Below are 13,781 nucleotides of genomic sequence, written 5' to 3' on the forward strand. Positions count from 1 at the left end.
AATAAAACTAATGAGGTGGGGAAATTATTCTCTATTGAGACTTCCTGAATAACAATCAGGTGAAAAATACATCCTTTAAGAAGTCTGTCAGCCAGCAATTCCACTGCCAGGAATTTATCCAAGAAAAATAAATGTGAGGATATGCACATTTATACGGCAAAAACCTAACTAGCTCATAATTAGTGTTAGCTAACTATGGGCTAATGGAGTGCCAGGCAGAAATTTAAAACATAAATATGTATGTATTATTGTCATGGAAAGTTTTGACCACAAAAAGTAAAATTTTAAAGTACATTACAAAATAGGATTTATGATTCCATTTTTTAAATAGATCATATAGTTTATGTATATTAACATATAAAAATATGGAAAATACTGATTTTTTTCCAATGATTACATGTAAATTGATAGGACTAGTGATGCTTCAGTTTTCCTTTCCTATTTTACAACTTGTTAGTAAAGCAGATAGCATAGATACTTTCAAAATTTTAAAAGTAACAGGAAGAAAACTTTTATTTGGCCAAAGCAATGTGCCACTGGTATCCTTCTCTTGGCCAGCTGCACCCAGATCAATGTTTCCTACAGGGTCTGGAGAACAGATTCTTGATTCCACACACCACATGCCCCGCTTCAAGAGGCACAGTCCACAAAAGGCCATCGAAGGCTCTGAGAAAGGTTGTTTAATTCAGGTTAACAGTGTATGCCCAACATTTGTGATCCACAAATTTGAAAAAGTTTAATAGGCTCGGTGACAAAGTAGGATGAGTCTAGACCAAGGCGATCTGAACAGTGAAACATCTGAAAGCAACATTCTCCAAGGATTAAGATTTGCAGGAAGTGAGAATATTTCACCTGAGGACTAAAAGACCAAGGAAAAACATGGTAACTGTCTTCAAATTCCTGACCCACACTCATGTAGGAGGGAGCAAAACTGTCCTATGATGTTCCAGTCAACTACACTAGAATGAATTCAAAGAAGTTATTGAGAAGCAGATTTCAAGCCCAAATTAAGAAAGGGCCTTCTGAGACTCTTACTTTTCCCAACACAAGATAATGAAGCAAAAGGTGGATACCCAGCTATCAGGGATGCTCCAGAGGCAACTTCTCATAGGCCAGGGTGCTTGGTTAGATGGCTAACAAGAGTCCTCTAGCCCTAAGATCCTCTGGGGCCAGATCTGAACAAACTCCCCAAGGTCAGCTTAAGCTAGTCTGTCCACACCAGATTGTCTCCTGCGCCCCTAAAGCCCAGGATCAGTAGGAATCAACACACATCTGCCTCCTTAGTGGGAACTTGGCACAGTCATCTCAAACCCTTGCCACAGGCTGGAGATTCTCTCAGTACAGTTCAGTTGCTCAGTCATGTCCAACTCTTTGCGACCCCATGGACTGCAGTACACCAGGCTTCCCTGTCTTTATCACCAACTCCCGGAGCTTACTCAAACTCATGTCCACTGAGTCGGTGATGCCATCCAACTATCTCATCCTCTGTTGTCCCCTTCTCCTCCCGCCTTCAATCATTCAGTACAGTTCAAGGCATTTGTATGTCCCTGCCTCTACCTCTAACAGCACTTTCTGTGCACTTAGCGTGTCTGAGGGACTAAGAAAGCTGTTGGCCAATGTGCATCAAGAGATAATGTTTTCAGAAAAGAAAAATGCTCTCCCAAAACCAAGGTGAGGGAAAGGAACAGTAGGTGAAAGTGAACATGGTTTTATCCACACACACACGCCCATCCTTCTTTCCTCTTTATTTTACCCCTCTTTTCTCAAAGAGTTGAGGAAAGTGATATTTTGAGTGAGAAAGAGTGTGTGTGTGTATATGTACTGGGGCACAGGAACAAAGATTCAGACAACAATAGGCCCCATATATCCCAATCCAAATCCTTGTATTCTGTTAAAACACAGCAAGCTTTTTATCAAAAGGGAGGATGACCAGAAAGGATAAAAGTTCTATCCTTCAGATTTTAGTTGCATTTTCAGTTTAACAACAGATATTAACAGTGTTTCTGATGAAATGAAACATAAAGGTGCTATAGTAACCTTTCACTAAAGCCCCTTTTGTTTTCTGTTTTACAACCAAAAAAAAAAAAGTTCTCCCAATTCACTGCATATGCTGGTTAGATTTCCGGGCTCCTCCTTGTCCACAGTGTCCCCCTTCCCAAGACTCCAATACTGCCTCACCTCCCTTCCCTCTCCTCTCCGGCAGGGTGGACCTAAATGCCCTTTCCCAGGGTGCCTAAATCCCAGAGGCTGCAAGACAGTATCTTTTTAAGAACAATGAAAAGTTACACCAGGCTGATGTATGTTCAACAGCTTCTTGCCCAAGGTCATTTGACTCATCTAACTCAACTACAAAAGAAACTGGGGCAGACGCAGATGAGAAAAGTAGAAAGTAAACGCAGCTCAGGTAACAAGTTCAAGTTGGCTAGAACTACCTCCTGGAAACACATGCCCAGAGCCAGAGCCTGCCTCCAACCCCCTGCCCAGAGATCAGTGGGAGCCCCAGCTCTGACTCGGGGTAAATTCCAAAGCACTCAAATACACAGTCTCTGATTTTGAGTTTCCCAGAAGTTTTGCCAGGACCCTTGGCAACCATGTGCATTCTCTGATACCCACTCCTGACGATCATTGCAATGCTGTTGCCATTTTCTAAAGCTCCATTTTCTAGAGGCATGTAACTTCACCCAGGTGCTTTGAAAATTACCTGTGCACTGAATTGTAAGTGATCCTTAAAAGCTGAGACTCCTAAGAGTTCCACAAAGAGAACTGTTCAAATTACCCAACAACTGGTACAAGAGCTTCCTGCGGAGGGAAGTAAACCTGGGGGCCTAGAACAATGATTTTCCAACAGCATTTCTTCAGGAGCCACTGTAATCTACAAACATCTCACATGAATTTCATTCTTACAGCTGCTAGGAGAAAACCACAAACACGTGATTTGATGCTATACCACATTTAACTTACTAGCAATCAACCATGAGGGTTGCTGGCAGAATATTCCACTTTTGTGCAGCACTCAGGATAAATGTGGCACCAGGTAAAGAACCCATCTGCCAATGCAGGAGACAGAAGAGACACAAGTTCGATCCCTGGGTCCAGGAGATACCCTGCAGGAGGGCATGGCAACCCACTATAGTATTCTTGCCTGCAGAATTCCAGACAAAGGAGCCTGGTGGGCTACAGTCCATGGGGTCACAAATAGATACAACTGAGTGATTAAAACTTTCCAAATTTTCAGGATAAAGCGTCCCCATCTCCGTCTATTTGGAAAGCATCCTGAGATTGCAAAAGTTAGCTACTATAAAAACTGTGATACTTGTACTACTTAACAGGTAAATAGGGACAGTCTCTAAGCAGCAGAAACAGAATTTAATTGCCCCTCTATTTCTGAGATATGTTCATCAAAACAGCCTCATGAAAAATTAAAAAAAAAAAAAAAAACAGCCTCATGGAAATCACTGAATGAGTTTATTATTTTGTTAGTGTATTTGGATTTTAAATGATAAATTTGCAAAACATAAACTAAAATAGCATTATTTTATTGACTCCATGAAAAAGTATACGCTTTTAAATGGTACAACTGGTCTTTTTTTAGAATCTGGATAGGTTAGTATCACCTGAAAGCGGCTAAAAAACAAAAATTCCAGTGTGAATATTTGTCTGAGAAGCGACTACACCATGGGTCATGCTGCTGAATCAAGTTAGGTGTTAGGAGATGAGGGAATTAGGAAAATATTAAACAGACTAGTCATGCAAAGTGAGTATGGCCTCATGTAGAAGAGCAATGCTTTCCGTATCAGAGACTGAAGTTTTCATTAATTCATGCTTAGACGGGCCAGATGCCTACAAAACTCTTAGGTGAGCTTTATTCTCTTTTTCATGCATTTTTAAAAATAAGCAGGTGTGAGTGGAGCTTATATTTTAATGAAAGACAGCACAGCCATCAAGAAATTTTCAGTTCAGTCGCTCAGTCGTGTCCGACTCTTTGCGATCCCATGATTGGCAGCACGCCAGGCCTCCCTGTCCATCACCAACTCCCGGAGTTCACTCAAACTCACGTCCATCGAGTCGGTGATGCCATCCAGCCATCTCATCCTCTGTCGCCCCCTTCTCCTCCTGCCCCCAATCCCTCCCAGCATCAGAGTCTTTTCCAGTGAGTCAACTCATTGCATGAGGTGGCCAAAGACATTTTAATGATATCCAAATAATGTCCTTTTACTTTTCCTCATTTTAAAAGTTAACTTACAGTTATTCCAATCAAGCCTAAGAGGTTCAAAAGTTATAAATAAATAGCCAAGCGAGAGAAAATACATTAAAGAGCTTCTAGGTTAACTTTTCAGGACTAAATAAGTGAATAGCCAATGAAGTGTTTTCAAGGAACAGGTGGACAAACAACACGGTCAGTTTCATGTCATTTCCTCAACCTGCTCAGTCTAAGAAAGGAAGTCCTGCTTCTGTCCCCATTTAAGAGGGATGTGGTAAAATAAGGGATTGGCAAAGATGATCAAACCCAAATCCCAAAGTGAAACAGGAAAAACGAATCGGAGACCAGGAATGGGCCTTCCACACCTTCAGAGGCATGGTTCTAGCGAGAGGCGCACATTGCTGTCCCCTAGGTGAGTGACAGCAGAAAGAGGGTGGGAAAAGGGTGTGAGAGACCTTGCTTCCCCCGACAATACCAAATTGCTCGATCATACATCCATTGCTGATAGGACTACACAATGATGTAACCATGCTGGAAAATGGAAAACGACAGCTTCTTCTAAAATGAGACAGGCAATTCCTATACAAATCCACAATTATGCTCTCTGGCATTGCAAAGGGAGAAATGGAGACTTATTTTCACACCAAAATCTGTAAACAAATATTTATATCAGTTTTATTCCTAACAGCCCCAAACTGGAAATAGCCTACAACTCTGTCAGTGGGTGAGCAGTGGGTAAACAAGCCGAGGTACGTCCATACCCCAGACTACTCAGAAACAAGAGCTGAAAAGGTGCAAGGGACAGACACAACTTGGATCAATGTCCAGGCAATTAAGTAGAAGCAAAAAGAGCCAGTCCCTAAAAGGCACATATATTGTGTGATTATACTTATGGAACACTTCTGAAGTGACAAGATTATGGAGATAGAAGAGAGAGATTCTGGCTACCAGCAGGCAGAGCAATGGTGAGTCTGAGGTTGTGGACCTGAAAGGCAACACGAGGCATCTCTATGGTGATGGAAATGTTCCAAATTTTCCAGTTATCGCTGTCAACAACCCATGGTCATGTCCCAGAATTTTGCAAAACAGAAGAGACTGGATAATGGATACAGAGGATCTCTCTCCATTCGCTCAGTCGTGTCCAACTCTTTGAGACCCCATGGACTGTAGCCTACCAGGCTCCTCCTTCCATGGGATTCTCCAGGGAAGAGTACTGGAGTGGGTTGTCATTTCCTTCTCCAAGGGATCTTCCCGACCCAGGGATCGAACCTGGGTCTCCCGCATTCCAGACAGACGCTTTAACTTCTGAGCCACCACGGAAGCCGATTACTTCCTATAACTGCATGCAAATCTACAGTTACCTAAAACTGCAACATTTAATGTGTAAAAATGAAATTCCACTTTGAAAAGTCCAGGTACTAGAAAAATTGGGTGACGATTCAATGAGCAGATGGGAGGAAAAGGCTGACCATCTAACACAGAATCACTTCCTAATAACATCCTCTAACGGCAAGACAGGAAAGGATCACAGAAAAGGATGGCACAGTGCCAGTATGTGGCCTGCAGCAGACCTGCCCAGCCCTTTATTAAAGTACAGGCCAAAGAATGTCCCCTACGAGGACACTCCAAATGGAGAGCCTGTTCTAGCCTGTTCCATGTTCACTTTAACTGTTGCATCCCAGTTTCCCCAGCTATGGTCAGTAGGGTTTCTGGCCATGTAAGTTTGAGAATGACAGTATATTTCATCTCATTCTGAGAAATCTACTACGCACACGAGGGCACCAAAGTCTCTGAGTCAAACTCGTGCAGTAAAGACGCTGGTTGATCTCTGTTTAATGTTTGATTGCCAAGCTTGTTTGGCCATAAAACACTCTCCCCCTGAATATCCTACCATTTCTGATTTCACTGGACCAGCACACATCTGAAGAATTTCAGGTTTCATCAGTTGCCTTCCATCTTGCTTTAAAGGTAACACAAACAATTGGGCATTGAAATCATCTGTGCCACTGGGAAAACAGAATGCAGAATGCAGAACCCTTTGGTTCCCTCTGCTTTCTCATTTGTTGATCATGTTCTAGGCAGTGTTAAAACCCATCCCAGTTAATCTACAAAGAAACCATTCACAGAGCACCAGACTGGGCTCCCTGCGCTACACAGCAACTTCTCACTTAACAAAACATTGTTTAAAAAAAAAAAGTAATATTTAAATTAAAAAATAGAAAAAAAAAAGAAACTATTTACAAATAGATACTTTTATAAGGCCTGTTTCATCAGAGTAAGGAACTGAGGCTGAACAATGTTATAAAGTGACTGGGCTATGGTGTGAACCAGGCATGATTCAAGGTCCAAGGCCTAAACTGCTGGGCCCTATGATGGCCCAGGGGAGGATAAAGTTTACGTGGTGGTCGGAAGAGACCTGTTTAAACAATCCCTATTTTCACCTGATCCCGACCGCAAGAAAAAGAATTAGCTTTGCTGCTGCTGCAGTCGTGTCCGACTCTGTGCAACCCCAGAGACGGCAGCCCACCAGGCTCCCCCATCTCTGGGATTCTCCAGGCAAGAACACTGGAGTGGGCTGCCATTTCCTTCTCCAATGCGTGAAAGTGAAGTCGCTCAGTCGTGTCCGGCTCCTAGCGACCCCATGGACTCCAGCCTACCAGGCTCCTCTGTCCATGGGATTTTCCAGGCAAGAGTACTGGAGTGGGTTGCCATTGCCTTCTCCAAGAACTGGCTTTAGGCTGGGCCATTTTCCACCCCGTACCCCTTGCTCCCACTGTACTTAATATGTCTCTAACACGCTAAGCTCTCTCTGGCTTCCAGGCATATTCTGTTTTCTTTGTCTACAACATGCCTCTCCTCCCTTCCCTTGGCAACTCTTGTTCATCCATTGGGTGGTAGCTTACATCTGCCTGCCTTCTGCAAGTCTTCCCTGACCCTCAGGCCTGGGTCAGGGGTTCCTCCCATGTGCTTTCAGTCATCTGGCTCACAGCATATCTCAAAGCACTGCCTGTTGAGATGTTTACCTCCCCATCTAGACTCTGAGCTCCGAATCCCATGAAGTCAGAGTCAACGTCCATCTTGGACATACCATGTGTCTGGCTTATGCTCAGCAAGTATGGAACCAAGCAATGAATAATGTATCAATCAACCAAATCCATACAGGGAGCTCTAATCCTTCTGAAGTCCAAATCTTTGTAGAAGTTTGCAACCACTGAACAACAAGCTGAAGGATTGTTTTGGTTTTTTAGTATAATGGTGAAATGGATAAGACAGACCCGGGCTCAACTCCCGACTCTGTCATTCATTGGCAGGATGACCTGAAACAAGTTCCTTTAGCTTTTCCAAATCTCAGTTTCTGCAAATGCACGTGTAAGTAGGGCCCAACTCAGAGGGCTGCAGCAGGAGCAAAGAAAGCAATGCATAATTAAGTGTTCAACAGAACATGTTATATAAATGTTAGTTATCGTGACCATGAGAAGGAAGATGAAAATAAACTATGAAAAATGGAAGCTGGAAATAGCATAAAGTCTCTAAATGTAAAAACAAGGAACCAAGTCACTCTCAGCTTTACAAGAAGGAAGGACACTAAGAGTAGCCGGGCACTAGGGAAAGAAATGAGAAATAAAAATTTGAAATGCTGAGTCAAGCCAATTCACGTATGCCCTATTTTATTGGACTCACAGCCAAAAGAAAGTCAGAAATACAAATTATAAGGGGATTCCCCCAATGTTTTAAGTAATTGAATTTCTCTAAATTCAGAAAATCAACAACTTAAGGTGAATTCGTAGACCATCTTGCTCACACCTGAAGCTTGTCAAACCCTGAAAATTTCAATTAACAATTCTTGCCCCTGCAAGTAAGGAATAGCTAAAACAAGTTTACCCTAAGCTACTAGAAACTACTTAGATTCCAGATTTGGGGAGAAAAATGTTTAACTTTGAATACATTTGTACTTTGATCACAACCTTAATCAACTCCAGCTAATGTTACGATGAAGTCCCCCACCCCCGCCTCAAAAAAAAATCTTAACAGTAAGTACAAATCATAACTAATTTTTAAGGGTGCTGATTATTTTATTTGATGTTTAAACTTGTCTTTGCAAATTTTACTCATGACATGGGTTTCTTATGCTGATGAGCAGTGTCCACATCAACAAGTACCACATACTATGTTAGACGGTTGCAGGAAACACTACTTGATATTTAAAAGGTGAACCCAGCTTGTGAAGTAAACATGTAAAACAAGTGGCAGGAACAAAATTTCTTCTCTCTATCCTACCACTGCCAAGACATATCTGTACCCTTTGGCTAAACAATATTAAGTAAAGCACGCCTTAAGGAAATTTACTCTATCAAAACTGAAGCAGAATGATGATACCAATCACTTCTGCTATCGATAACCATAATTATACAGTCTGGGTAAATACGTTTCGTTGCAGGGCAAAAGTCACTCCATCAAGTTTTTCCACTTAAATTTCTCTGCCATCCTGACTTGTACACAGAGAAATAGAAGTCATCCATCAATAAATAGCATAATCTTTCCATCCACAGAAGAAGGTAGTCAGATGTTTTAAAGAGATTCTTAAGACAGCTGCTGAGAAAGATATTTCAAATTCTGTAGCAACTTCAACTGAAGAAACAGAATATTAAAAACATTCTTTTAATGACACATGCTTGAGGTTTTAAAATACTACTCCAGAAGGGGGAAGGGGGAAAAACTGGCAGCAGATAAAACAATATTCTTGAAATACTGAAAACTGTTGAAGGTGGATGAAAAGGATACAAAGTTCAATATACTATTCTCTACTTTTGCATATGTTTGACAATTTCTAATGATAAAAAGATAAATAAGAGTAAACAGACTATTCTCTCTAACAAAAACACAAGCAAGGTGTATTTACCTAAGCTTAAGGTTTGCCACAATTTCAACACAGAAACCATTAAAACATCACAGAAGACTTTCCACCTCCCTAAAGGTACAACTCAGGAGCTGACAACTCCCTAACAATCCTGTGTTCAACGGGCTGATCCCTCAAGTACCCAAGCAACTCCTCTCCCAGGTTGGAGGGAGCCCCCCAAGTTCCATCAGCACCAGCAGACATACTAAATACCTAAGACACTGGACTGGTGGTACTCACATATTGGCTGAGGGTTCATCTTAGCTACATTTCATCCAATGGAAGTGCCATGGGCCTTAGCAGTTGCAAATCTGCTCAACTACCGTTTATCAGAGCCCTCAAGGACTCAAAGAAAGCACTGAAGCCAGGGCAAAGATCAAGCTGGCACTCTGCTCCCCAAACCAATGGATGCGGACATTGGATGGATATGGATATAACAATAGAGAAAATTTAATAGTTAAACTGACATGAGATGAATTTTTCTTTAACTCCTTCAAAGTCCTCACAAACAGGATCAGATACTCAGCCACCACAAAAGTAAAAAGCAAGCTCCCGTTAACATCCAACTTTCAACAAACAACCTGAAAATGGTCTCTAGGAGACGACCGAGAGGAGGGTGACTTACAACTTTAAGAAAGACAATATATTTTAAAACTTCAGTCCCTAAAATTTAACTTTCAGTGGGCAAATATTCCAGCTTACCTAGGAGAAAATGGGCATCAGAATGTTTGAACAAAATATAAAACACAGAACAAGCACTGCATGAAAATCAGGCAATCAAAACAATAAAGGGAAAAGCATTTTCACTTCCAGACTTTAAAAAAGTTAATACTTACCAACACTCTGTTTTCAACTTTGTCTCCCTTCACTTCCAGCTTTACTTTCTTCTTCAACGCAATCTTTATCTTTCTGCCAAGAACATCCTTTATGCTTTCTGAAAGAAAGGAATAGCTTCATTAGATTCTTTTATTAATAAGAGAAAAGCATTGGCGAGGATAGAGCATTTGAAAGAGTATTTTCAGTTTTTATTTTTCTTTTTTGCTTATTTTCACAAGCTTGATACTAATCAATCACCAAATATTTAATGAACGCTTACTTTGTGCCTTGGACTGTGTGCTCAGATGCTCAGGCAAATATAAAAGCATATGAAAAACTAAAAATAAAAAGCATATGATACGATACCAGTCCAGGCAAGCAAGCCATGACATAACCTTGCTGGGCAAAGAGGATACTCACACACCAGGGAGAAAAAGAAGAGCAATGGCAGGTAGTAGCATAGAGCACTATACTGTGAGTGGACCGTAAGCACAAGAATTCATTGACTCTTTTGCCTGGTTATCCGCAGCCCCCAGCTTGAAAAGCTGAATGCTAGCAGGACCTTCCATGAGTACCCCCAAACTGAACAGGTCCCAAATCCATGTCAGTTTGATTTGATTTTCCCTGCTCCTCTTCTGGCCCTTCATGAAGCTAGAAATCTTTATCTCCAACTTCATTCTCTCAGGGGCTTCCCAGGTGGTGCAGTGGTAAAGAATCTGCCTGCCAATGCAGGAGACACAAGCGACATGGGTTCAATTCCTAGGTCAGGAATATCACAACTGAGCATGCACACCATTCTCTCAGGGAGCCAGTCACCTATTCTCCCAGGACCACCTCCAAAACCGTTCCTGAGCACGGCTCTGCACTCTGTATTCAGCATCTCTCACCGAGACTAGCCCAACACCTCTAACCGATCAGCCCCCAGAACCAAAGTGGCCCTTCCAAAGCCACAGATCTAATCTTGTCCCTTGTGCTGTGTGACTATGACTCACAGTCATTTTTGGGTGAATCCAAACCTTCCAGCATGCCACGAAAGGCCCTTCACGTTTTTCCAGCTTAACTTCTCAGCACACACTTTCCCTTTTCTCCTCCTGGTTAGATTCTGCAAAGCACAGCAAATTTCTTTATAACCCCATCACTGAGCTGTCTATTATGATTTTTATTTATTCATACATTCAACAAACATACCTAGTGTGCCAACTACTCTGCTAAGTGCTGGACTAGAGATGACCCCTGCCTTCAACAGGTGCTTACAATCTAGTGGAGGGCAGGGATCGATGTCACTAGACAAACATGTGCCCACTACCACGAGATCATGGACAAGACGACACACAATGGTTTCGGGAGTAGGGGACCCCTGACCTGAATCTTGAAGAAGTAGGAAACAGACCACTGGTTTCCAAAGCAGTGTCCAATACAACCCACTGGGGTGCAGGAAGAAAACAGTAGCATTTTTACTTCTACTTGCACTGTGTTTCACTGTTATGTTCTAGATTACACACACTCAGTGAAATATGCATGCAACTTAACAAATGTATTCATGTATTTATTAAGGGATGGTCAAAATATTCTTATTAGAAACCCACCACAATGAGTTTAAGAGGCACTCAGATAAGAAGCGTGAAGGAGGGGAGGACGGGGCATTGTCAGCAGAGAGAAGAGCATGAGAAGACGAGAAAGTACAGTTTGTCCAGGGAACAGCAATGAGGTGGAATGTAGGAAGGGGAGGGAACAAGTGGAGGACCTCACTGCCTGGGGAGCTCCCTAGGCAGCTCCTATCTTATCAGCACTCAAAACGGGTACAGGCTACCCGTCTCTCCCCTACAAAAGAACTGTGGGAAATGAGCATGTGAAATTGACTTACACGCAAAGAAAAAGACAGGAAAAGTTATATAGCCATAGGTCAAAAACAGCTATCTTGGAGTGGTAACATGAGTGACATATATTCTCATTCTTCTCTGAATCTTTTAAATGAAAAGCCTGTATTAATTTAATAATCAGAAGAATACACATTTTGTTTAATGTTTTGGGGAATTAGCTTAAGGAAATATATTGAGTTTTTCACAGGGTTGCCATTTTGAATTGATGAGAAGAGAACCCCTGTAAGCACTGAAATAGGAGACCAAAGCAGACACAGGAATTTCCCCTCACCCAGGCTAATTAGGCCACTTAAAAGCCCAGAAGAATACTGGGCCTATCACAAAAACCTGTGCCCCTTGTTTGAGAGACATGTAAGATGGGCAGAGCTCGATAAACACAAAACCTCCATCTCTAGATAGAGGTTAATTTCAACTTTTGAAATATACAAAGAATTCATTTTGTGGACCATCAATAGAAAACCGTCCTATCCTTCATCACCCTTTATCTTGCGTCTAATTACCTAAACCTAAAGTTTAACTGCAGCTTGCCTGGTGACTCAGAGGTAAAGAATCCACCTGTAATGTAAGAGACTGGAGCTCAATATCTGGGCCCAGAAGATCCCCTGGAGAAGGAAATGGCAACAGATTACAGAATTCTTGCCTAGAAGATCCCATGAACAGAGGAGCACAGTCCATGGGGCCGCAAAGAGTCAGACACGACTGAGCGACTAAACAGCAATAACAAAGTTTAACTACCTAAACTTTTCATCACCAGGCTCAAGGATACCCAATTTTTTAAAAAAAGTATCTGCCACCTGCTTTAGTTAGTTAGTTAAGTTAGTTAAGTCGCTCGGTCAGTCGTGTCAGACTCTTTGCGACCCCGTGGACTATAGCCCACCAGGCTCCTCCGTCCATGGGATTCTCCAGGCAAGAATACTGGAGTGGGTTACCATTTCCTTCTCCAGGGGATCTTCCCGACCCAGGGATCAAACCCAGGTCTCCCGCATTGCAGGCAGATGCGTTGACCTCTGAGCCACCAGGGAAGCATCCTTATCCCCTGGCCAGTGATGCAAACCCTCCCCTAAATTCTCTTTCCCAGGACCTCTGGAGGCATCTTCAGAGGTTCTGGGCATGTGTTTCCTCTTCTGGATAGGGTTTTGGTAAGATCTCCTGCTCCCAGAACTGGATGCTCATTCCCAGTGGACTTTACAGGATTGAGGAAGGGGAGGGGAAGAGGCCTTTATATCCTAAATATAGTCAAGACTTTGGCTTTTTTTTAATTCAACAAAACCAGAAGCTTCCATCTTCCATATTAGCCTAGCAACAGCTTCTTTACATCAACTTTCACCTGCTTGAGTTAACAGTCGCTAATGGAAGAACACACACAAACTCCTCCAAAGTAATACCTCTAAGGGGTGAAAGAGAGGGGCAGATTCCTCAAATGCAGATGCATGGGTGGTTAGAACTCTTGTCAGCAGCCATTAACCATCATCTTTTTGAGTTTAGGCTGTGTAGGATGATACAGGCAAGGAAACAGGTCACTGGGGCTCAAAACACACTCACACAACACATACCTTGTTACAATACAACATGCTGCACACACACAAACACACACGCAGGCACACACGAGCTTTACCCTTGGGTTTTCAGAACACTCTTACCCCCAAACCTCATTTTAAGCTCTGCCATGTTAACCCTCTCTCTACATAATTAAGTTAAACCGCAGGACAAAATATTCATACACACACACCCCCCACCAAAACCCTCAAGGGACTCAAACAATGGGTCACCTTGCACAGGGTACCACATACAGGTTCCCTAAGAGATCCAGGATGGGGAGAATTGGCAGGTTAATCATTACTGAAGTAAGGCTTTTATCATTAACCCTCAGTTTCCTGGCGCAAGTTTGCGTCAGTCCTGTAACCCTTTCGCTCCCACTTCGCGATGCGAAACCACGCCTTGCCAGGCTCAGTCATTACATCCGACCAGTGCCCCCTCCCCCAAGCCC

At 42.5% G+C, this 13,781-nt stretch overlaps 2 protein-coding genes across 7 annotated transcripts in view; one reads left to right on the plus strand and one right to left on the minus strand.

Annotated features, from left to right (window-relative positions):
- The window catches only part of CARMIL1 (capping protein regulator and myosin 1 linker 1), a 306,068-nt gene that overhangs the window by 290,690 nt on the left and 1,597 nt on the right, over positions 1-13,781 (minus strand). For 4 of the 6 annotated variants that reach the window (XM_060403423.1, XM_004019095.6, XM_027958413.3 and 1 more), the window contains exon 2: positions 9,935-10,032. Coding sequence is in view for 3 of the 6 variants with exons in the window: in XM_004019095.6 (XP_004019144.2) it covers positions 9,935-10,032 (98 nt within the window). In the remaining 3 variants the exon portion in view is untranslated. Of the gene's footprint in view, positions 1-9,934; positions 10,033-10,906; positions 11,017-13,179; positions 13,281-13,781 lie in introns of all 6 variants that reach the window. The other 2 variants (XM_060403421.1, XM_060403422.1) reach the window with 2 other exon arrangements.
- LOC101106806 (cytidine monophosphate-N-acetylneuraminic acid hydroxylase) overlaps positions 1-13,781 on the plus strand; it is a 304,828-nt gene that overhangs the window by 99,984 nt on the left and 191,063 nt on the right. The gene's annotated exons all lie outside the window — the stretch shown is intronic.

Source organism: Ovis aries, chromosome 20 (assembly GCF_016772045.2).
Source record: "Ovis aries strain OAR_USU_Benz2616 breed Rambouillet chromosome 20, ARS-UI_Ramb_v3.0, whole genome shotgun sequence".
NCBI classification, from domain to species: Eukaryota; Metazoa; Chordata; class Mammalia; order Artiodactyla; family Bovidae; genus Ovis; species Ovis aries.